This window comes from Abramis brama (genome assembly GCF_963993115.1).
Source record: "Abramis brama genome assembly, chromosome: 14".
NCBI classification, from domain to species: Eukaryota; Metazoa; Chordata; class Actinopteri; order Cypriniformes; family Leuciscidae; genus Abramis; species Abramis brama.
In genome coordinates this window covers 10,363,895-10,389,840 of record NC_139976.1, presented here as the reverse complement: position 1 = coordinate 10,389,840, position 25,946 = coordinate 10,363,895, and the positions used below count along the sequence as shown (strand labels likewise).

The window sequence follows — 25,946 nt, the reverse complement described above, 5'->3', positions numbered from 1 at the left end:
TTTTCCCCATAATGAAATATTCACAGGTCACTGCTTCCCTGAGAAATGATGGGGATCAGTCAATTGCTTTTCAGCCAGTAATTTTCTCCTCCTTCAGAGCCCCTCTCGCCATGTTGACAGTCATTAGTGGCAGAGGAAGGCTGGATCGAACCACAAGCGCTGCACTTTCTACTGACAGGAGCTAGCGTTTAGAGTCTGTCTCAGCCGTTCCCCCTCGCCGTCTCCCTTCCCTCACTCGTCGTTTCCATTTTGTACCTCCGCAATTACCCTTTTCCTTATTTATCGCCATGATTTCCCTGCGCATCCTTCAGAATCTCGTTGAAAAGTGTCTCTCCGAGGACGTCGGATGGCGTTAACATATGTAAGCCGGTTTTAATTCATGTAGTCTCCACCGGCTCTTCTGCCGGCTCTTGTTTTTATCTGTTAAAAAATTCAGAGCGGCTATAGATTTAGCACAAGATGGAATGGCTAATGACGGCGAAAGAGGCTCTTCCCAGCATCTATGCAAATGCAGCCATAACCTTCTCATCACTTTTACGGTGTAATGAGATAGCGGAAGATGAATATCCATCTCTGCTTATATTTGGCAAGTCTCGGCTTAAAACTGTAATTCGTTATATCCTGACTTAATTATGAGACTTTGTGAAGATCCAAAACCGCCCTCCGCTGGAAAAGCGCAGTGCATCCGACTGCGCATATGAATCTAAGGCTTGTTTGTGAGGTTTGTCGCACTAAGTGTCTGATGAAATGAAACTTGTTGGCTTTCGTAATTGTTGTTATCAATCATTTTTTGAAAGCCCGCCTCCAAAGCCCCACGCGGTCAGTCCGGCGTCTGTTTATATGATAAGGTTAGCAAAAAAAGACGACAGGGAAAAATTGTAAGGGGAGAAAATAGTTTAACAAAGCATATTTTCCTCTTTCGTGACTTCGATTGACCTTTAAGAATATGAATATCTGACATGATGAATCGTCCCGAGTGGAGCGACAGGCCATGTTCCTTATTAGCCAGCTGTGGTCAAAGGAGATAGGGACATCCTTTAAAGGCATGTTACACTCCATATTAGTCTTCAAAATAAAAAAAAATAAAAAAACACTGTCCGGTGCAATTGCGCCAGCGTCAGCAGTCCCGACCCCGGGTGAATTCCCATTAGTGGCTGAGGGAATGATAGACGGCCTCCCTGCTCTCCATCTCCTCTGCACACTCAATTAAAAGTTGACCTTCAACCCCACAGAGCTGTCCCTGCATATCCGCATCACGGCGCGGACTCGGGACAGGTGGGAGCGAGGTACTCATACAGGGTGTGTTTGGCTTCTAGTCACTCATTCTGTCTCCTCCTCTGTTATCTCTGGGTTCTGAGGGCATTGCCAAACCCCCATCACCCCCTCCTACCTGGAGCACAGCAGGTGCTCCGAGCAGTGTAACGGTGTTCGGGAGCGACATCGATAAGAGATGGCAAGGTCTTGGATCAGGGAATGCTGGGAAACAGACAGCGTTAGGCTCTCTCCTTGCCTCTCCTCTCGTAGCGAACAGATAAGCGCTCTCCAGAAATCACAATCGGGAGAGAGAGAAAATACAATCCTCCCCTGTGCAGCGTGGCTCAGTGAGTGTAATCTATATACTCAGCCTGAAAAGAAAACACGGATTTCCCTGGAAGCCCAGACCCTTTCAACTCAGCCGACTCTGATAAGACTGTTGTACCTCAGACTACAACACATTCAATTTAATATCAATAAAAAACAGCATTTTCAAATCAAAGACACTGTAAGCGTACTTCATTTTTTTTCCCCTTCTCCCGTCCTTTTGTGCTTTATAAAAGATTCACACTGAACTTAAGATGCAAGTCCAACACAAGTGTGTCAGCTTTTGTTATTTTCTTTTGTAACCAGGGGTTTTAGTAACTGAAGTGTTTTCCATTCAGAATCTTTGTATATTGTTTTGTGTGTGTGCTGCTTTTTTATTTTTGTTCAGTTTTGTTGACTACTACTTACTTTGGCGCTGTTGCATTCTCCACTGAATAGGTCTATGCATTTACCATGAAACTGAAAAATTTCAATAAAAAATTAGCTTAGAACTATTTAAAAGAGATTGTTCACTCGAAAATGTAAATGGTCCAAAACATTAGACCTCATTAACTTTCATAGAATAGACAAATAAAAAATCAATTGGAACGTGAGGGTGAGTAAATGATGATGATTTTTGGGTGAACAACCCCATTAAGAGAAAGTCATAGATCATTTAGTACTTTTTTATATTAACATAGTAGTCTGCTACTTGACTCTTAGGCATTTAGTAGTAGTCGTAATAGTAGTAGTTGTTGTTGTTGTTCGTGCGTGTGCGTGTGTGTATGTGTGTGTGTGTGACCGAGAGAGTACAAATGCAGAATGACAAGTGCTAGATTGTGCATAGACCTGCCTGCCTGTATGGATACACATGTATCTATCTATCTTTGAACGCTTCAATGAGCTTATTCACAGCTGTCTTGGGAATTTGTATTGCCTTAAGGAAAACGAGATCAGGCCAGTAATAAATTGATCTGGGAGAAATCGGGAGGTGGCGAAGGACTTTCAAACCCTGTCATTTGCATCCTGCTCACCTGAGCCAGGCTCTCAGCTTCACTGAGCCATTGATCAGCATGGATTGGTGCAAACCAGACATTGAGACCAGGTGCTGGTCGCTTGATCCAATTAAAAATTTAAACTGGAGTGAATCATTCCTTCCCTTACCTCCAGTCTCTTCAGCTCAACTTTGGTGATTAGATTAGCTTCGACTTTCTTTTGGTTTCTCTTTTCATCAGTGTAGCCTAGGTGTCACTTTGTTTTAAAAAGTGTTAGTGACAGTCGCTCTGGTAGTATTGAAAGGGGAAAGGGAATTGTGCCGATAGGCTGGTTGTGACGTCACATATAGTATTGAACATGGTATGATGAAATGCAAATTCACTTTTGATGTGCTTCAGTTGAAGTGGAAACAGTGGTGAGGGCAAATTTGTCAAAAACTCCCCATAAATGGTACAACTCTAATGTAATATAGCAATGTAGCTAACATTTTCCATGAATGCAGTACAGTTTGGCGTTTTTTGCATTAAAGGTACGAATCCCATATTTTGTGTTATGAAAATTATTATATAAAATAAACTTGAAAAGTTATTGTACGTGTTCGGTACAGCAGGGGGGAGAAAACTAAACATAAAATTGCTTTATTTTATTTTTTATTAAAACTGTGGGGGGTTTTGAACAAATGTGTCTCTGTATTTAAATAAATTAAATTATAATTAAACATTTCTTTAGGATAAAAAAAATCTATCTTAGCTAATGCTATTAACTATACAATTGCTACATAAACTTTTCAGTGGTGCAAAAATTTAAAACCTCAGAAAGTGATTAACAAGTAAAACAGCTTATATACTCGTGTAATATTTAGTTTTAAACTCTTGAGGTTGGAGATTAACATTTTCTGAAGGTTATGTGATTTCTTCAACACTTTTTGAAAAACTAAAAAAAAACAAGGCCTTTTTTGCACCCTATTCTTGGAGCTAACTTTGTCTTTTTACATCAAAATTTGAAGACTGTTCATATACAATGATGGATATACTTGTCAGTTGTCACTGTATAATGACATAACTTTGACTGGAAGAAGAAATGATTGTTTAGGTACCAATGATTGCGGACACTCTGTCACTCTGTCTTTTTCTCTTTCCTTCTCTCACATACTCTATCCCTCCAGCAGTTGAGGGAAGAGTCAGCTTTGGACTGTCTGAGAACCCTGGAACCCTATGAATAATGCACTATTGTTATCACGCTGCAGCCGGTCCCCTTTTACAATGAAACGGTCTTAAAGCATGAAAGATTTACCAGCTTGTCTCCATTAAAGAGGTGGCCACAGCCCTGCCGGCGACTCTCCACACCCGGGAATCACCTTTAATAAGGGCCGGGGGCCAGAGGGAATGAGCTAGAAGAGGAAGGTGAAAGAGCAGGCAGTCTAGAGAAGGAAGAAAGATTTTGAGAGAGAGAGAGAGAGAGAGAGGGGGGGGGGGGGGGGGGGGGGCAGAGAGGTATTCACCAATGAGTGCATTCTTCACACCATCTTCAGAACATGAAATACATGTGTGAAGAGATTCCAACAGATTTTTTTTTTTTAGGTCAAACATCACACACACCTCTAGTCTCTAGTATCTCCTCCTCCCTCATGAGCAAACTCTACTGGGGCCATCAGATGTTAAAATGAAGACAAAACTTCACATAGGTCTATGCATGATACAAGGAAAACAACTCTGATGAGACAAATATGAGGGAGACATATGGAAGAAATTGAAAACTTTACACCTTGCAGAGTTCTTGGGGGAAAGTCTTGCCAAATGGGTTTCTACAGGCATTAAGGTAACAAATAAATTGATTCTCTCACTATGCTAATATCTTAGACAAAACAGCAGGGGGTTCGTACAGCTTGTTTCATGCTACAGTTCCACAGCAAACAGAAATGGTTGGTCATCAGAATATGTTGTATTTTAGATGGAGGACCAGCATCTTTATCTTCTTAACCAGCAAGACCTCCTTACTCAACCGGAGCATAATATCGTCGCTGTCGGGCGGAAACCTCATTTCTCCAAAAAAGCTACTTTTCAGGAAATTGATAAAAACTGGGGGGGTTTTATTAAACACCATGTTGTCAAAGTTGATATTGTGGCTTCATATATGTTCAGACACTTGCATGTGGTATTTTATTATTAAGATTTTACCAAAAACAAGTTCAAATGGCGTTACAAGGTTTTTAACCATGAATTTCAGAGAATTTTGGACATACGTGTTTTGTCCGTCATTAGGTAGTAAGTATATCTAATTATTTTTTCATCAACTTACAGGTTATAACGTTTACCGTAGCTATGTGGTAGCCGCTCAGTTTTTCTATAATTTGACCAAATTTTCTTGTTATTAGAGACAAAGTGTTATGCAAAGGCTGAGACCGTATTGGCTATGACTTGACGGCTAAACTTAGACGCTCTTCTCCGCTACTCAAGTAGCCTACATAAAACATTAGTCTTTTTATATATATATAGTGTTTTTGAGTAAAGAAAATGCTGTACTTATTCACAGAATCAGTTCTTTATTTACACTTGTATTGCAAACAAGCACAGACAGTCCAAATTGCGTGGAGTTATGAGGTTTTACTGACAGTTTGATGATCCAATGGACTTGCAAGGTTTAGTCACAAGCACTTTTTCATTCTTTCATTGGTTAAATACAGTGTTTGCAAAACCCACAGACAGACATAAAGGGTTAAAAATAGTAATGGAAATAAAGGATGAAAAATGGAGATATGAACTTTCCGTCCCACAGCGATGATATTCTACTTTGGCTTGTTGGTTTTTATAAATAAACAGTTTTAGACAATGGATATATCAAAAGAGAGGCACATTTGTCAGCATCTTTTGATTCCTTCTTTGTTTATGATTTCAACAGAGTGTGTTCCAAACCAGCACACCAAGATAAGCCAGCCTAGCCCAGAATGGAAATTCATGCTGGTCTCAGCTGGTGTTTTCAGCAGGGATTTCCTCAATACTGATAAGCTTATAGCCTTCTTTGGTTGTTTTCAGGAGCGCTGAAGTTAATGCGGTTAAAAAGCAGTGTAAGTGCATCGATGATCGTCCTCCAAATTACACCTCATCAGCAGCTCCCTGTCCGGCTATAAACCGGACGCACGCCTTTTAATCAGATACATATTACTATTAACTATCACCGTTCGGTGCAGTGGCCTTGTTTGACAGATCCCTATCAATGTATTGATCTGCAGCAATGTATTGAGCTCCCTCTGTTCACAGAGACAAGTGGACAATCGCAACTATCTGTCGCTCCGCTCTTTCAAACGGCCATCTGCATGCGATCTTCATCATTCCATCCATCAGTTGCTCCTCAAACCACTCTGTCCATCCATTCAGCTCAGACTTCTGTGCGATTGTTTTGCTGGGGGAAGTTTTCGAGCGGTGGATTTAGTTAGTCACCCCTTTCATTAAGGAGATGAGATTCATGGATCATTAGTATTGATAGCTTGTGTCTCTTTCCACCGCGTTCTGAAACGAGAGCAAAAACGCAATACAGATAACAAAGACATTTTTAATGTACGTTCAGAAAATGTGCTTTGACTGGTCGCAGTCCCTTTAGTAGAAATCTCTATAATTAGAATCGATAAGCAATTTAATTAGCTTCAGCTGTCCTGCGATGCTCATGTCTGTTTTCTCTTTCATGGCGTAACATGGCAAGAGAATGAATGGAGGGAAAGAAAAGAAGGGCTGAAAGGAAAAATGTAATTGTGAGACTGTGACAATGTTGCCCAAAAAAGAGAATGTAAGACATCAAGAGCGCAAACAAAGCTACATGACGTGCCACAGAAACGGACCAGAGAAGAGCAGGGAGACGGTGACTTGGAGCCGAGAGAGTGAGACGGTGCGTGCTGAGCCTTCGCTGCCTGTGAAGAGTGTGTCAGTGGCTTTGTGATGAGCCCTGATTGGATCCGGCACTGTGTCTGATTTACATATGTTTGCCATTGTTACTGGGGTTAGTGAATATCATGTAGCTGGTCTAGTGGGATCTGCGACCGGCCCCAGCGAAGCCTCGCCCGGAATTACAAGCAGCTCTGCTTCGCTCGCTCCCGTTTCATCCCTCCAACACTCCCAAACGCTGATCTCTCCCTATCTATCTCTCAGCTTCCCTGTTCTGCTTTTCATCTCTCTCTGCTTCAAGAATATCTTTGTATAGAGCACGCGTTCTCTGGCTTCTTCTCTCTGGTTTCTCTTGTTTTCTCTCTTATTTTTCTCTCTCTGTGGTCTCAGGTCTGGATGTAGGGGTCTATCGCTCTCTTTCTCAGGGTCAGGTTTCCAGAACCTCGTGTGTGTGTGTGTGTGTGTGTGTGTGTGTGTGTGTGTGTGTGTGTGTGTGTGTGTGTGTGTGTGTGTGTGTGTGTGTGTGTGTGTGTGTGTTTGTGTGGGGCAGGGAACATTGGCTGATCGCTACTCAGTCAGCTGTTAAATTAGATTCCTCTGCATGTCCTTTAGCACAATGCAGCCAAGACAAGAACTAGTAACATAAACACACACACACACACACACACACATCAGGCTTGAAAGTGCTTTATGCTCAACAAGAGTATTGGAAAAGCAACACTCATGTGCAAAGGAAATTTTTAAATAACATTTAATGCATTAAATGCGAGTATTCAGGAGCGTCATGCAACTTTTTGTTATTTATTTATTTTAGCATCTTTAACCGTCCTGGCTCGCTTTATTCCTTAGGCAATATATTACCAAAGTGTTTGAAAAAATATTAATGCATTATTTGTGTTCGATTTTTAAGTCAATTTTTGGGGTTAGTACGTTTTTTCTTTCTTTAGGAATTAATGCTTTTATTCAGCAAGGATGCATTAAATCAATCAAAAGTGACAGTAAATACATTTGTAATGTTACAAAAGATTTCTATTTCATATAAATGCTGTTCTTTTTTAAACTTTCTATTGAAAGAATCTGCGAAAAAATGTATCATAGTTTTCACAAAGGTATTAAGAAGCACAACTGTTCTCAAAATTGATAATAAATCAGATTATCAGAGCATGTGACACTGAAGACTAGAATAATGATGCTGAAAATTCAGCTATGCCATCACAAGGATAAATTATATTTCAAAATATATTTCTAAAAGTAGTATATAATAATAACATTTCACAATATTATTGTTCTTACTGTATTTTTTTATCCAATAAATGAGACTTGAAAAAAACAAATTGCAATGCATGATTAGCAATGGATTAGCAATGTCCATTAAAAGTCTTTTATTAAAATACTTATCAAAGATGCATTGTTTTGGAAGTTGCATTCCAAATCTATTTGGACGAAAAGTTTTTTGTTTTCTTCGTGTCATGCAATAATGCTCCTAAAGGCATTAGACTAATTTACTTCAACAGTTTAGTCAAATGAGGGCAGAATGATGTGAACTTTGAGCCGGTTTCAAAGCAAGAAGTTCTTAGTACACCATGCCCTGTCATTGATACCAATTTCATGTTCTAGGACAGTTCATTCCCTGCGGTGTAGCACACAGTCTCATGCTCTAAGACCATCAGATCCACTTCACGTCTGGAGTATAATGCCTGCAAATCTCTGTCTTCTTTATTGCGAGAGATTTCTTGTACGGCAGAACGACATCTGATATCACTGAGGTGAGCTGAAGACAGCTTGCGGCATCGTGTTTAATCCCACGTCGGTGCAGACAATGTTTTCGGCTATTGTTCTACAGTTCAATTACAGAATTACTCAAACACTGTGGCGATGAGCGCTGTAAGAAATTTAAATCAGCTAGAGGAGCAAGCAAGTTACGATTAGAACGGGGAACGCTGGATTTTCAGCAGGAGAATGTAATTTAATTAAGGGTTAATACCTGGAATGCGATTTGCTTCGTTAATTATGAGCCATACTATTATGATATGTGCGCAAATAAGCCTATTTGCATGATTGGGACATTTTTTAAAGCAGAATTGAACAGATTTTCCCCTAAATTCGGCACAGAAAAAGCATGAAAGGGCGGCGGATTATGTCTAGGTCTGAATGAGCAATAATGTCACTTCAGAAGTGATGTATGCTGATGTCATTCACTGAAGCAGTTTCTTCTCTTTCACACACACACACACACACACACACACACACTTCACAGGGGTAACAGACAGCCTAATGGTCCCTGAATAAAATAATATTCCAGCTGACAGGCCATAGGACAGCCCTAATTAATAAAAGTTATTAAAAACTGTTGTCAAGGGACAAAACGAATTAGAGCGGTGTTATGAATCTGCTCAGGTAGGGACTATAATAGTAGGTCAGATGGAGGAAGAAAGAGAGAGATGGGCAAAACTGAGTCTAGACTAACTGGACATAGATTTTGGCCAGTTGTTTGCATTCGTTTACATTCAAATATGTGTCGCTACATGTATAACGTAAAACCATGTTGACGGGACAAAACAAATGTGACAGAGTGGAATTATGGGTGGAATTATAACCATGTCAAGATGACAGATATAGACATGCTGATGAGCGTCACGCTCTCATTTCTCTTCTTCACTTCACGTCTGTGTTCCAATTTAACCTTCATGTTCTGTTGAAATCGACTGTTGTTTTTATGTTCAGTGTCCCAAATGATATTCATATAAAATAATGATAGTACATTTTAAATTGGCTTCTTATTTTCCTTTCAAAGAAATGTTTACTTTCAAAATGATCCTTCAATTTATTTTCCTCTGACCTAATCTAAACCAAGTGGACACAGATATTATTGAATCTTTTTCCCTCTCTCGAAGACCCCAAAAACACTTAATATCTTTTTAAAATTTCTCTTTCATAGAGGGTATTTTAATTGTACTATCAGGTTTAGCTTAAAATCAGTTCTTATAAGATTTGGCAAAGTCATTAACCTTCAAACTTAAGAGTGTGTGTGTGTTTTTTTAAAGATATTAAAGTCACGATGAAATCAAAATTGACGCATTCTAATTTTTTTAATGGAATATTGCAGTATTTTTTTAATAAATGTATCCATGCACGTCATTATTATTATTTTTAATCCATATTCCCTCATAATCTTTAATCAAAATAACTTCCCCTGCCTCTTGAAACAACATCTCTTCTCTTCTCTGATGACGTGTTGACTGGTGCGAGGGCGGGACAACCTGACAGTCACATGAGATCACTGCAATAGCAAACCCCAACCATCCAATCAATTCCTGATGGACAAAATCAACTGCCGCCCTACATTTTTTCTTGTCTGAAAAGCCGTTTTACTCTATACTCTAGAATAGACTATCGCAACTTCAGTTTCATGGTGACTTTAAAATGAAAACCTCTGAGACTCCAAACAGAACATCACATTTACAACCAGTGTTGCAAACTCTCGCACAAACAAATAAGCAACCGCAGCTTCAAAAACAAGCCCAATATTATTATATTATTTATTATCATCAATATTATTAATTATCAATTATTTATCAATAAATGAGCTTGCAGCATATTAAACTGAAACCACTCAGAATTTGAAAAGCAAAAACAAAAGTTATCTCACAAAAATCATCAAACTGCAACAAAGCAGGAGTGTGCACTATCCTCCAATCACCTGTTAGAAGAATAGGTTTGGAGATGGACAAGGAGAAAAAGACGAGCACTTAAGCTGTAATATAGCCACATATTTATAATAAATAAATTTGAACCATATGCATCTACTGTTAGTATTCATATACTTTTTTGTTTGTTTGTTTTTTTAGCCGTTAATGATTAATACATTATAAAAATATTTTAAAATTTAAATTAGGTCCCTCTCTTCCCTGCACCATCCATCGTCTCCTATGTTTCCTCTCCATCTCTGTACATCTCTGTTAGTGGCATTGTTTTTGAAAATGTATGTTTGTTTGAGTTAACTATCATTGCTGGCATTTACAACGTCACATGCCTGCACGTTGATGTTATCACTAAACATAAGATATTAACTTAAGTCAAACACTTTTTCTTCTATTGTTATCTCTCTAGGTTTGGATTCATGATACACATGGATTCCTGAAAGTGTATTATTGATTTGCAATAGGCAGCTTTTGTTTTCTCGGTTTTATTAGAGATGAGAAGAACAAATTTCCGAGCCTTCTAAATTAGTTTGTTTCTCATTCCTTGCAGTGGGCGCAGGGAGCGATCGTCCCCCGGAGTCTATGATTAGCGCAAGCTTAAAAAAATTTTGAGCGAGCAATCGGGAAAGGAATAAAGCAGAGAGCAGTGTAAATGGTGTGATTTGTCTAATTAAAATGGATCCTACTAGACCACCAATATTTTTGTTTACTGACTAAATGTCTGCTGTGTTTTGGGAAAATCGTCCCCCAGTGTCTCCCTCCGTCTGAAGTCTGTAGATAACCATCAATATTAACCATAGCAAAAGAGGATGCACTTTCTGTTTACACCGTCCTCACTAATCACTGTGTGTGTGGGTGTGTGTGGGTGTGTGTGTGTGTGTTATCCAGCTTAATTTTGTGCATTAGAACCCCCACATTCTGGACAAAATAGGGTGGTTATCATATTTTTAAACCTACAGGAAAACCTGATGTTAATACAGAACGGTCATGTACTTCTTTTGATTTAGTATCCCAGATACTTTTTTGCTTTTATTGGAGTTCAAAGAATATAAAAGTAGCTTATTTATATATTATGATCCGCACTAGCTCCGAGGGAGGAATATATGAGAAATAGTTGTTTACTGCTTTTGAAGTGCCCCCTTTCCCTGTATTAGTCTTTGACTGGGAGCTTTAGGGGGCATTGAGACATGTGCTCGGGTCCTGCGGGTCCAATGCTACATCCATACAGTTCACCTACTGGGATAGAGAGAGGCAGTGCTGTCTTTAATGTTGAATGTCTGCATATCTAAGATGTTCTCTTGTGCATATCACCACAGGGCTTCACAGAGAGAAATCTATAGGGCTGTGTTGGATGTTTGCATCTGTATGTATGTATGGTTTTGTGCGCATGCATGAGTTGGTTCTCTGGGTGTCAATACAAGTCATTTTGTGGCGTTCACTAATACCCCCCACAGTGAAATCACGTTGGTCCAAAAAAATAATAATTCCTTGTCTTGTTCCTGATTACTAAACATCATGGATGGTGTTTGGTGTGTCATTCCTTATCAATACTGTGTGTGTGGGGGGGGGGGTGGATGGATGGATGGATGGATGGATGGATGGATGGATGGATGGATGGATGGATGGATAGATAGATAGTCAGTGTTTATATTTATTTATTTATTTTACCTCATTTGCAAATTTTTGTTGTTTTAACCATAAATCTCATTAAGGTTTGTTAGATTAATGCTTGAAACATGAAAAAAACTATTTGCCAAGGAGATATGGAAAATACACTTTTGAAAAGTTTAAGAAAAACTTAAGTCTTAAAGTCTTAAATTTGTTGTTTTAATAAAGTTTTTTTTACAGTAGCTTCTTAGCAAAAGCGTTTTCCTCTGGTACACATTCTCAGGCCAGCGTTAGTCGACTCAGACAGACTCAGTTGTAGTTACAGAAGTAAACAGTTCTCACTCTCCAAACTTAACAGCAACTTCTCCTCTGTGCCTGCTGTCCTCTAGAACACAGCAGACCTTTGTGCTTCCGTTGATCCCAAATCCCTTCTGCCGTTTGCACGGGAAATCACTCACACGTCTCACATTGCTGTCCCCACAGAGGATTTTATCATCTGGAAAAAAACAATAGCATTCCTACACTGCTGTGCTCACCATTTTAAGAGTGCTGCTTTCTCGCAGCGCTAAATTTCACCCTTCAAACCTGCTTTATGTCACCGTGTTACAACTAGGTGAGACAGACACACCACAGCAGCTCTCATTCTTACGCTTGAGTTCACACACTTGGTAAAAGTGCTAGTGGGTGTGTGTGTGTGTGAGAGAATGAATGCATTGGCCTAATAGCTGGGAGAGAAGAAATGGACCCTATGACTCACAGATTGAAATAGATTATGTCTGCTTATAAGAGGGGGAATCCTAGCCTTACCAAAACCTCTCACAAGGCCTGTGCCCATAGCACTCGGGGGCACCAGGAAGGACCCGTGCTTGGCCGACGTGAGAGAAGCAGCAGCCCAGCCTTGGAAATGATTTCCTAAGTATGTTTGGGAGGGGCTTTTCAATCCAATTTGCACCAGCAGAGTGCTTGGCAGTAATCAGACTAGAGGCGTGGCACGAGCCCTGCGGCGATGGAAGAGAATCGATCGATACCGGCTGGCCCCGACCAGCCCAAATTCACCCTTCACTCAATTTCAATTTCAATTTCAAAGTACTTTATTGGGATGATTGTTTTACATACAGTATTGCCAAAGCATCAATACCACTACAAAGAGGTGGATGTAACAGTAAAAAAAAAAAATGGTTACACTTTATTTTAAGGTTTCATTGTTACAATGTAATTATACATTTAAGTAATATAAATTAACAATATGTACTTACTATAGGGTTAGGGTAGGATTAGGATTTGTTTGAGAGTTATTTGCTTGTAATTATGCATAATTTACTGTTATTACTATGGTAAGTACATGTAACATATGTAACAAAGACATGGTAAAATTAAGTTTTACCAAAAATAAATAAATAAATAAATAAATAAAATTATATTTTTAAACAACTACTTTTATTCCACAAGTGCACATACAATTGAACTTTGACAGTAAATGCATTTAATATGTTATGAAATATTTTCTAACCCTTTCTATTCATCAAACACCTGTAATATACAACTGATTTCAATATTGATAATAATAAGAATTTGAGCAACAAATCAGCATATTATAATGATTTCTACAGGATCATGTGACACTGAAGATTGGAGTAATGCCTCCTAAAAAAATATATTAGAAATTGTATACACATATATACATTGTATATATACTGTGTGTGTGTGTATATATATATTTACTATATATATATAACATATATATATATATATTAAAATATATTATAAAAAATAAGAAATATGTATATATCTCTTCTTTGAATTTTTATAATTACTTTATATATAGGCCTATTAAATCAATATTCTAGTTTCTTTTTTCTCACATTTATATTGGGTTTATGCTGTCTGTGTGCATACACACACATTAGTACTTTGTTGTTATTATTATTTATTTGTTTGTGTGTGTGTTTGAAGCAATAGATTTGTTCTGTTCTGTAGTTCTTGATGTTGCAGCATCTTCTATACTTGCTGGTCTTGTGACAGTCACTTACACGCCTGTCCAATCCACTCGCAAAACATCTCAAACTTCAAGCGGAGCGCTGAGCATCCATGATCTGCTCCACTGAGGATTTTTATTTCTTCCCGTGTTTGTGTCGAGCATTCGCAAGCGTTTGCCAACAGCGTTAATCAAAAATTGCATAAGTCCTCCCTTTGAAACTGATGAAAGGTCTTGAGCTCTTGCAATCTTGGTATCCATCCATCTTGCAACCTGTGGAGTGGCTGTCGTGGTCCCGGTAGTGAGGCTGAGGGTTAAATCTTGGCTTGACTGACTAGGATGCCCCACTTACTCTCCCCATTGGGAAGGAAATAAATTAATTTAGCGAGCATCGGCTGGGGCTCTAAGGCTGGCGGAGGGTGGAGGAATAGAGGTTGGGGGTGGATAATACCATTTAGCTCATCGCAGAAATCATTTACCGGAGCAATTTGACGACAAGGATCGAGGGATGTTTTTAGTTTGGCATGGTCTCAGACATATTGATGGAGATCTTTCTCTCTCCTCCTTCGGTTCTCTCTAAAGCTCACTCTTCTCATTTCTGTCTTCCACATTTATAAGCTATCGAGGTCTCATTCTAGAGAACGATGTGAAAAGGGCACTGATTAAATAAAAGCCGCCGCAGTGGAGGGCTGTATTAAATATCAATTTCTGATTTAAGTTTATCAAAAACAAAATCACATAGCAAGTGATTTTTCTCCGCTCCACGGCCCTGCATAGTTCCCTGCTCAGCTCAGACTCTCAGTCTACCCATGTAAGATGAAGGATGAATGGTTTGTTTCCTCTATATGAAGCCTGTATGTATTTCCTGTGTGGTTTGACACTTTTATAACCGTGATGGACATTTGAAATAATCTCAGGATTTGTGTAGATTCAGTGTGTAGACTTCTGTAGTGTTATTAAATGTGTGAAGAGACACAGAGGTGTCAGATCTATGATGTTACAGCAAGCTTCTGTGTTTCCCTTCTGCCAGTGCAACACGGGAGCTGTCCGTGGTGCTGAACTCTTCAGCCAGTGCAGCATGGGAGCTGTCCATGGTGCTGAACTCTGTACAGTAGATGTGATGTAATGTAATGTAACAGTAGAGTTGGACAAAAATCTGATTTGAACAATTTGAATTGGAATGACAGAAATAGGAATTCACTTAATTGAAATTCAAAGAAATGCAATTGTTTAGAAAATAATCTATTTAGTTGTCTGTCTCTGTATGTTTAAACCAAAAAAAAAAGTTCCTGTCCTAGTTAAAAAAAATCCTTATGTGATAATTCATCACTAGATCATTAAAGACTTTTTTTATTATTAAAATATATCCATCCCATCTGGCCTTGTAACCTTCAAAATGTATGTTTTTTCAAATATTTTACTTTTCAAACAAACCTTTATCGTGGCAACATTCAAAGTTTGTTTCCTTTTCAAGTTACTGTATGATTTTCTTTCATTCTTTAAATTGGAATTACAATTCTGCATCCTGTTAGCAGGAATTCCATTAGAATTTAAAAGGCTTCTCAATTGACTCAAGCACCAGAGTTCTGAGGAACTCTTTCAACTGACTTCAGACATTTCAGCACAACTTTTCTCTCTCATCTGTCTCTCTCATCTCTCGGTAACCTCACATCATGTAGTGGTCACTCTCTGACCGCTGCGATGACGGACAGTCCCAAAGGTTCAGTTTTACAGCATATCCACTCGGCGTCTGTGGTGGAGTACAGTACAAGCTCAGGTCATCACTCAAGCTCTCTGTGACCGCAGGCGGATCTAATGGGAGCTAATTGGGCGTCAGCTCTCTTAGGTCATTTTCGCTTAACCTTCTATAAAAAAAAACAAAAAACATAATGCACATAAAAACAACAAGAAAACAGAGGTCAGGCGGGTTTAGAGACCAAACACCTTCAGCACAGGTGTAAGACGGAGAAAATAAAGCACATTATCATGTTTGCAGGTGCAAGAGCCGGAAGAAACACGTCGAAAAATGTGAGGCTGGATTACTGACTGTTTCATCTGCCTCATAGCCCACCAGATGCAAAGGAAGCCGCTCTCTATCCTTCATCTTATCTTTGGAAAATGTGGCTTACTCGTCCATTTAGCTCTCTGTGTATTTCATAGCGCGGAGTCAACACACACGGCAATAATAAGGTGATTTCAAGCGAAAGCCATTTCCGGAAGACTTTGAGTCTCAACTGAATCCCCCCACCTTGCTTTCTGCCCAGACCCCATGATGGAGCGGAGGCCACCCCTCCCTGTCAGGCTTATGTACTGTTTTTCATGCCGCTGGACAGACCACACCCCCATCGGTGCTTTGAGATGGGGGGGCTGCATCAATACTGCTTAATGTTTTAGTGAATTACAATATCCACCCCAGGCTATGGCTGCCTCGCTCATTTTCCCTCTGTCTGACTAGGAAAGAGTAAGACTCCGCCTGGATGGTGCAACTTGAGGAGGGGGATAAAAGAACAAGATGCCGAGCTAGATGTACGAACACGTATACCGAGAGAGACAGACTTCCACATCAAATCAATAGAACACCCTCACTTGTCAAAACTTAGTTCGGCGCCCCACATAACTGGAGTTGCATGTACGGGCATGTGTGTTTGTGTATCAAACTGTATGTTTCATCAAAATGGGGCTGCACGTTGCGTCAGGGTCTCGGGTTGAGCTCCTGGAACTTCGAGACAATTGTAAGGAAGTGCAAACAGATAGAAAGAACTGAGAAGTAATAAAATTCCCCAGTTTCCTTATTACCCATTCCTTCTCTTCTCACCCCTCCATGCCTGTCCATCGGCGTTCGGCTACGGAAGAGTGCTTTTTTCATTTGGATAATGGAGCATTGACTCTAATTGTGAGGACAGCCTCATTTGTTTGCCAACATGTCAATGGCCGGGCCTCTCATTGTTTCCACTACATTTACATTAATGCATTTCTCCCCACTTCTATTAAACTGCAACCCTCCCTGGCCAAAGCTGCTGCTGCTGCCGCCTAATGCTGCTTAGTCAGTGAAAAAAGGTTAATAACAATCAAGCAGAAATGGGAAAGAAAGGCTCTGTGTTTCCTACGGCTCTTCATTGGCCTTCTGTAATGGACAGCGGCTGAAAAGGCGGAGGAAGCAAAATTCTGCTGAGATTTTCTCTTTTTGTAATTTTATTTATGGCCTTTTTAGCCCATATTAAAGGACAGTTGAGAAAGACGGCAAAGTTGAGGGAATGGGATTGGGACATCGAGAGCCTCGAGAGCCAACAGCTCACAAGCACCAGATTTTTATTTTTTTATTTTTTCATTTGAATCATTTTCAATATATGAATCATTTAATATGTTATTTTATATACTAATATATATTTTTTTACTAAAATATATGCTGACAATTTTATCTTATTTTAATAATTTCATTTTTATAAAATAGTATTGTAATATATTATTTTTATTATTTGCAATACTTTATCTGGCTAATTGTATTTTTATAAAAGCATTGCATTCATATTTCACAATTTAATTATTTGATCTGTTTGTCTGTTTACATTTTTTACTTTTGTTTGTTTGGGGGGTTTTTTGCTTAGAAATTAGACATGTTGGAGTGTGTTTCTTGGAATTTCAGTTCATTTTAATTCTACTTCATTAAATTTGAATGCAATTCTGCATTTTGTTTGCTACCTCAATCCGAATTCAAATCAGATTCAGTTATGTTATTGTTTGCTCAACTTCTTATGTGGTTCCAAACAAGAAGTCGTTTGTGTCCAGGGGTGCCTTGTGTTTTTTGTTTGTTTTTTAAGCTTATCAGATTTTGATTAATTAAGGAGCAGGCAGAGTAAGTGTGTGTAACAGAGATCCCATTACCCAAAAGTTGGTTAAAGGAACTGTTATTGCCTCTCTTTGCCATGAGCTCTCAGGACGATTTCAAACTCCAAGGTTCTAAATTTATGTAAGATTAATATGTTGATATGAGTCCCTGGGGGTAAGCAGCTTTTATATAGCAAGATTCAGACAGGTACAGTACAGTACACAAACACACATTTACAGAAACACACACGTATATTGTACTGATGACCCAGTTGCACCTGTGCTGACAACAGCACTCTGCCCTAGAGAGTAGCCCTCATCTGTCATCACACAAACACACACACACACACATCAGTGTTTTACCATTGAGATTAGCCAGGTCATCTGTCATTACAAACACGCACACACAGTGCACTACCAGAGAGATTAGCCATTGAACGTCAACACACTAACACACCTGCATTCTGTCCAAATGAGTACTTCTCATCATCTCACAACGCACACACTCCCTAAAATAAGCCATCTGACCATCTGTAGTATCAATGTAACACACTTTCATACGCATAAACACTAGTTTACAGACCCAAATTAAATAAAAAGTGGAGTTTTTTTAGACTTTTAGTCCATGTCTGTTGCAGTAGCATATTTTGTATTATTTTTAAAATTATGTTATATTGTTTTATTTTAATAGCATATTACTTTAACTTCTAAAAACGTTACTATCTATTCTTAATGTTCCGTCCAAACTTCATCAGGAAATACGTCAACACAGGGCAAAAAAAGTTTTCATCAAGCAACTTTTTTTCCATTGGGTCTTTAAGCTACACACCAAGAACCGTCACAAAGTCAGTCTCCTCCTGCACAAATGATGACACCTGTCAGACAAAGAGAGAAAAATCAAGCGCTGTCACAATCCTAATGTTCGCTGATAAGATTAGAAAACATTGTGTTCTTCGGTGACTCAAAACCAATGGGAAAGCAACAGAGTAAAGAATCTCATTTGCATCCTCTTCAATGGAGAGAAATGGATGTGAAGAAAGAAAAAGCACATTCATTTACATGCTGATACACAGAGCGAAAGAAAGACACCTCTTCAGACCTAAATGAGGGGGTAGATACTCATTTAATTCCAGCGTGGAGACAGAGAGCGGGAGAAAGCGCTTAAGTGAGACTGAATGAGTGAAACAGAGGGAGGTGAATATGAGGGAAAATACGAGAAAGGCCGTGGAAAGGGGAAACAGCAGCTTGTATTAGAAACCTGTAATTTAAATCAAAGGTTATAATCAAAAATTTATCAGTTAATTGATCTCGCACATGCTGCTTGCCAAGAGAGCAATTTAGAACCCTGTCGCTCGGGCTGCAAATCTATCGAGCGCTGCTCTATAAAGTAAGTTTGTTGCCTTGTAATGATCAAGCAGTCCTCTAATGTTCTCTGAGAGCTGATATGATAGGGCCCAGACAAAGCCATTCAGCAGCCGGGACCCCACGCGTCTCAGATAAGACAAAGTAAAATCATTCCTCAGCTTCACTTGAAGGAACAGTCCAACCAAATATTAAATTTCTGTCATCATTTACTCGCCCTCATGCTGTTGCAAATTTGTATGCTGTTATTGTATTTATTTTCTGTTTAGTTTTTCATTACAGTGACAGTTCATCGCCACATCTGTCAAGCTCCAAAAAACACCATAAAAGCACCATAAAAGAAGTCATGTGACTTAGCTTTTGTTTGTGTGAGGAATGGAGAAATGTTGTTATTCACTGATAAACAAGCATGCTTTTCAGTGAGGATTATTGAGTGATCTGAACTTGAGAACAGAGTCAGTCCAAATTATTTAAAAGAACGGTCTCAAAAGAATTAGTCATTCACAAATCTGATTCAGTGAGTCGGTCAGAGTGGTTTAGGAGGTAAGACACCAACAAGCAAATAACAACCTTTGTTGTTATTAAAATCCTCACATAATCTATTTAATGGCTTTAGATAACTTTGAACACAGCGCACAATTAATTTGGACTAATTTTATGGTGCTTTTCTTTTTACTCTGTTGTCTGGTCATTTTTGGAGCTAGACAGATGTAGCCACTATGAACTGTTGCTATAAATTGCTGTGTGAACATTCCTACCAATTTCTTCTTTTAACATTTAACAGATTTGGAACAACATGAAGATAAGTAAATTATATATTTCGAAGAATAGTAAAGGCGAATATTAGTGTGTCTCACTAATAATGGTGAAAAAGGGTTGGGAGCAATTTGTCTCAGCAGCAGAAACAGGGATTCGTATCAGTTCTTGGATTTTATCACTATAAGTGGTGTTAATATCTAAGACTTATCATGTATGATTCAGGTTGTCAGGTACAGTAGTTGTCCTAGAAGTTGTTCTGCCATTATCATGGAATTAGGTCTCATTCTCTCCTATCATGTTATCATCACAACCCAGACATACAGGGCGATGATCGCTTTTGTCACGTCTCATTGCAGGCATTGTTCCTTCAACAGCCAGAGAAACTGGATTAGTATGAGATACGTAAGAGTACAACTGATAGAATCTCTCTTTTTCTTTCTTTTCAGGGTAACCAGGAGGCCCCAGCTCCCCCAGAAGCCATGGCTCAGCCGTACGCCCCAGCGCAGTATCCTCCCCCTCCACCTCAGAACGGGTTGCCTGGCGAATACACCCACCCTGGGCAGGACTACACGGGGCCCAGTCCGGTCCCTGAGCACGCTGCAGCCCTCACTATCTACACACCCACACAGACACACAGCGAGCCACCTGGCACTGACAGCAGCACGCCTTCCCTTACAGGGACTAGCAGCATACCAGTGAGTACTATTAGCAGCATCATTTTTATTTTATTTTATGTTATGTTATGTTATGTTATGTTATGTTATGTTATGTTATGTTATGTTATGTTATGTTATTTTATTTCATTTTATTTAATTTCATTTTATTTCATTTTATTTCATTTTATTTCATTTTATTTCATTTTATTTCATTTTATTTCATTTTATTATTTCATTTTATTATTAAATAAAATGCTCGAGTTGGCTGCAGTGTTATTTCAGTATTATTTATATACTGTTATAGTTTTTAATAATATTTTAATTCAATTTATTTTTATATTTTCTTTTCATTTTAATTTTATAATTATTTGTGAATTTAGTATTAATTTTAGTATTTTTTGAAGTGCTGTTTTTTTATTATTATTATTATTACTATTACTTTACTGTTTAGGTTGAATTTTATTTGTATTTTAGTTTTGGTTCAGTTTTAGTTTTTATTTATTTCCAATTAGCTCAGTTAGTGCTTCAACTTATCATTACAACTTATTTCAGTTACTTGCCGAGGCAACATTTCTAATTTTCACTTAGTTCCCCTCCCCATCTAATATTTTATTTTATTTTATTTTATTAAAATGACTTTATTTCAATGAACACAAATGTCAGTGTCAACTTTTTATTTATATAGCACCATTAAAAACATTGATTGTTGACCAAAGTGCTGTACATTGTCAAATAACCACAACATTAAAACCATATACCACATAACAGATTACAATCACAAACAAGACCAGAAACTATACAAATAAGGTATGATTAAAAGCCAGAGAAAATTTGTATGTTTTGAGTTTTACTTAAAAATCATTTAGTGTAGGAGGAACATTTACAGGTAGCAGTCTCTGGTTGTATAAACTTAGAAACCCTACTGGATTGGGAACAGATACTAGGTCAGAAATGTATGCAGGTGCAACTCTGTTCAAGGATTTAAAGTCCAGTAACAACACTTTAAAATCAAGTAATGTGCTCTCATTTCCACCTATAGGAGCCTGGCAGCTGCATTCTGTACCATTTGCAGATGGGCCAGAGATGCTTGGTAAATATCCACATAAATTGAATTACAATTATCAAGTCCTGTTGAAATAAAAGCATGAATCACCTTTTCAAAGTCCTTAGCAAGAAATTATTTTACCTTAGCTTGGACTCGAAGGTTTGTCACATTTAAGAGCACTATCAAAGAACAGACCCAAATTCTTCACTAATGGTTTAACAAATGGAGACAAATGACCAAAGTCTAAACAAGGTGAGCTAACAGCTTCTGAGGATTCAAAAACTATAATCTCAGTTTTGCCTTCATTGAGGTGAAGAAAATTGAAGGACATCCAGGCCTTTACATCAGCAAGACAAGTCAACAGAGTATCCAAACCCCTCTCATTATATCCCAGGGGCAGATAGATTTGGGTATCGTCAGCATAACAATGAAAAGAGATACCATGTTTTTAAAACAAAGGAAGCATATACAAGGAGAATCAAATTGGAGCAAAAATAGAGCCTTGAGGGACACCACAAGTAAGAGGAGCTGTTTATGTAAATGTTTTTAACAGTTTAAGTTTTAGTTAACAATATTAACCCTGGTTGGCCGAAACTTTTTTTTTATTAGGAGCTGCAACTTAATACTTGATTTAGTAAAATTGTTAGAACAATAGTCTAATGCTTGTTGGTGTAAGTGATCAGATCAAGATATATACAAAATGTCTACTAAAGGAAACTGTTGCAGCTTGCAGGTCTTCTAATGACATTTACTGTACCTCAATGGGAAATATACCATTAGATGATTATCTGTAGTTTTTCTGTTTATCTGCAGTTTTTCTTCTCCGGAATTGAGTCATATAAGGAACAAAATCACAACATCCCATTTTTAACATTTCTGCATTCAGATAAAGAGAAATTGGGGCTAGGAAATAGAAGAGTTCAGAATGAAAAGAACTATAAAGATAAAAGGACAGGACAAAATGAGAGACATTTAGAGAAAAAACATCCTTCTCCATTTAAAGAGTTCTTCTGCTTTCTCCCTCCATTTTACTATGCTTTAAGCCATGGCTATCACATGGCTCCATATCTTAAACCCCATGGAACCATTTACCATGGCTAACAATATCACAAACGTCTCAATGGACCACTTAACGAGTGCTCTATCTGAGCATATGACAAGCACATGATGAAATAAAAGAAACTCTGAGAGGAGAGACTGTCCTTAGACCCGGTCCCGTGGGTAAGTTGCTCTACCCTTTCTTGGTTCCTATAGGCCTTTGATTAACACATACACTTACACTTGGAGGAAATGCAGGAAAAAAGGACAGATGATTCCCTGAGAGTCTTTTTATTTTTTTTTATTTTAGCACTTAGATTTTATTAGATTTTATATAAAGGGCTGGTTTCAGGGCGTGAGAATCATTCTTTACAAGACCCCTATACTGTGGTCCTTGTAAAAATACTTGAGCATCAGATATAGTCACTATATTCACAGGAAATGTTGAAAATTTTGGACAACCAGAGAAAGGGCATTAGAGAAGGGTGGGAAAGAGAAATTAAAGAGCATAAAACTTTTCTTCAATGCAAAAAGAAGTACAAGGTCTTCCTGGCCTTAGGGGGTGGGGGGGGTGGGGGGACGGATGAAAAATGTAATCTTTTTCTCTTTCTGATTGGGATATGTGTAAAGCTCTGAGGTGGTGTGGTTTAAAGGAAGGAGATATAATCCCAGGCTCAGCAGATCGCAGAGAAGCGATGCTGACAGGCCCAGTAAGGGCACCTGAGCTCTGGCTGCATGGTCTAATCTACAGCTCGATTGGAGGATGTACTTAAACTGTCATTCTGACCAAACCCACCAGGGAAATTCTTCCTTTCTCCCTATTTTCTCTCTCCATGTGGAGAATCATTAGCAAAGAAGGAACACTACACCTCAGAGAGTGGACGGTAATCACATCAGATCACATATCAGATCACATCATCACAACAGCACAGACTCTAGATGCTCGGTAACTCGGCGATAAAAGACTACTTACCTCTCTTTAGGGTACGTGCTAACAGTTTTCCACTACGACTGTCATATTGCCTTGGGTGGGATTGTCTAAACTGTGATTTGCAACTTGCTTAAACACAGCCGTACTGCTCAAAGAAGCGTGATGTTATGTTATTAAGGGAATGCCATTATTTCCTGCACTTATTCTTGGCGGCCTTCCCTGAGTAGTTTTTACTGTGCCATTGATAATAGTACTGCAGGTCTATGCGCTCTTTAAGCCTCCATATTTGTTACCGGCTAAACTTGTTGCGAGTCAGATTATAGCTCGTCTAATTAATTAGAGCTTTGCGCAAGACTGAAAGGCCAGTGTCTTCTTTCTAGGTGACAGGTGACGGTTTGTATTCGCATCTCAGTGGGAGGCAGGGATGATGAGATCGGAGGGGAGGGTAGCAGAAGTGTGGAAGAACAAAAAAAATATAAAGCGGCTCAAGCTAATCCCTTTAAGTGAAGCGCTGGTTTGGCCCTAATCGGATGTAATCTACCTGCTTGGCAGCTTTCCAATCAGATAGTTTCAATTATGTGGTTGTAGGGGCATTCTGAAGGGGGAAGTGCTGAGCTGAGCACTTTGAAAGTGATTTGCAGATAACACTGAATGAGTGCGGCAATAGAAACGATTTAGCAGGACTCATTCCCCACCCAACCGCACATACTAACACAAGCACACATGAATGTGTGCAAACACAAGCCTTCTCTGACGTTGTGGTAGAGAAGGGGGCTTGGATGTTAGGTCCAATGTGGTGGTGTATGATAATGTTCAGGCAATTATTTCTTGGTGCTGCTTGGCTGCTCCATTCCTTGTGGAACGTGAAGTGCAGGGAAGTTGCTCCTCTACAACAGGAATGGAAACAAGAAGCGCATCGGCTGCATGGAATGATTGTAGTCCAGCATTTGGGAAGTCTAGAAAGAAAACTCAAATGAGGAGATTGATGATCTCCTTTTGAGGGATCTATTTATATATAATGGGTTTAAGAAAAGCACATTATAAATAAAATGTATTATTATTATATTATTATAATGCCAGCTATATATTTTTTGTGTATAAATTATTAGGTGTGGCATTTTAAAGACAAATGGCTTTTATACTGTAATTTTACTAAAGCAAAAAATGTTAGATATTAAAATGTTATTTTAATTAATTAAATGTTTTTATTTTCCTTCCGGTTTAAAACTAGTGCTGTCAATAGAATTAAAATAATAGCAATTAATTTTTCTCACTGGCCTTTAGAAAGCAGAATGAGATAGCTTTTATATTATAGTTCTAAATTTGATGAATGTAAATAAATCGCTACTTTAAACATCTTAAATCTTAATCAAACATTAACTTTGAAAGCCCTAAAAATACATGGTCTAATTTTTCTGTAGCATCCGCTTTGAAAGCCTCTTTTTTTAGTTCACACATTTAGCATTTGTTTTCAGGTTGCATGTGGGAACAGTCAATTGAAACTTGAAATGACGCATGTTTACTAAAAAAAGTCCTGGACAGAGCATGTTAGAGCGCTAAATTGTCCACATTTGTCATTCAGTAAATCATCTGGCATACTTAATCCCAGACCCTGGCAAATGGAACGTTGTGTAACATTCCAGACTTCAGTTGTAGTAATTGGCTGTCATAAACCTTTAGAGGGGCTAATATACCTACTTGGGGTTAATTTGGGGAGCTTTTCTTAGCTGACCGTAAAATCCTCCCGTATGGATTTACTATTAGCTTTTTTGGCAGGATCCACCTTCTGAGACCCGAATGCAGGTTGCCCGAATGCAGCCCGAGTGAGCAGTGAGTTTGCCTCCGCCTCGAACGCCGAACACTTTTAATTACTTTCACCTCGTCTGCGGAACTTGGGAGAGCAAAGCCCTCTGAAACCTTGTCTCTGAAAGAGACAGATGCAGCCCATGCTAGCTGCAATATAATTAACATGCAATTAACACAAATTAAAAGGCAAATTGCGCTGACGAACCCCCTGTAGATGGCTGCTTAGCAGTGACGATGAGATAATTAGATCCGAACCTGGAGTGCAGCGTCTCGAACGCGTACCTCTCCTCTCCCTCTCCTGGCCTGGTGTCAAGTCCTCCAGAGAAGAGCACTCCAAGCTGCCATGCTCAAGAGCAGGAGAAGTGCTCCGAATAAAGCCAGAGAGATTATATCATTATAGTCGAGAGTGAGCAAGCCGGACTGTGTGTTTTACAAAGCACTTGTTATGGCAATACAATTGTCCTCATTTCAAGCAAAGCGTGCAAGATGAATGCGAAGTAGCCCCGTGATTTCTCTTCATTTTTATCACTGTCTGTTACTCGCTGCTCCGCGTTGCTACATGATGACTTACATCTGAGAAGACCTAGTCAATACTTGTTCCCATAAAGTAAGCAAATCAAAGCCCTCATCCTTCTCTCCAGCACTTGGTTGGGCAGAGCGAGGAATCGGAGGCTCTCAGAGGCCACGCTCCGCCGGTCGGTAATGGGCGAGTCCGCGCCTTCGCACCGCTCACCTGTTAGACATGATAGATAGCTCGGCTCTCTCCAGAGCGACTGCAGACAGAGCATGTGAATGACCGATGGCACCGG

The 25,946-nt window shown here is 38.9% G+C and overlaps 1 protein-coding gene across 7 annotated transcripts in view; it reads left to right on the top strand.

Annotated features, from left to right (window-relative positions):
- The window catches only part of rbfox3a (RNA binding fox-1 homolog 3a), a gene marked incomplete at its 3' end in the record, with an annotated part of 340,149 nt that overhangs the window by 272,579 nt on the left and 41,624 nt on the right, over positions 1 to 25,946 (top strand). For 4 of the 7 annotated variants that reach the window (XM_084135436.1, XM_084135433.1, XM_084135435.1 and 1 more), the window contains one exon: positions 20,108 to 20,356. In XM_084135436.1, the coding sequence (XP_083991562.1) occupies positions 20,108 to 20,356 (249 nt within the window). Of the gene's footprint in view, positions 1 to 20,107; positions 20,357 to 21,356; positions 21,408 to 25,946 lie in introns of all 7 variants that reach the window. The other 3 variants (XM_084135434.1, XM_084135431.1, XM_084135432.1) reach the window with 1 other exon arrangement.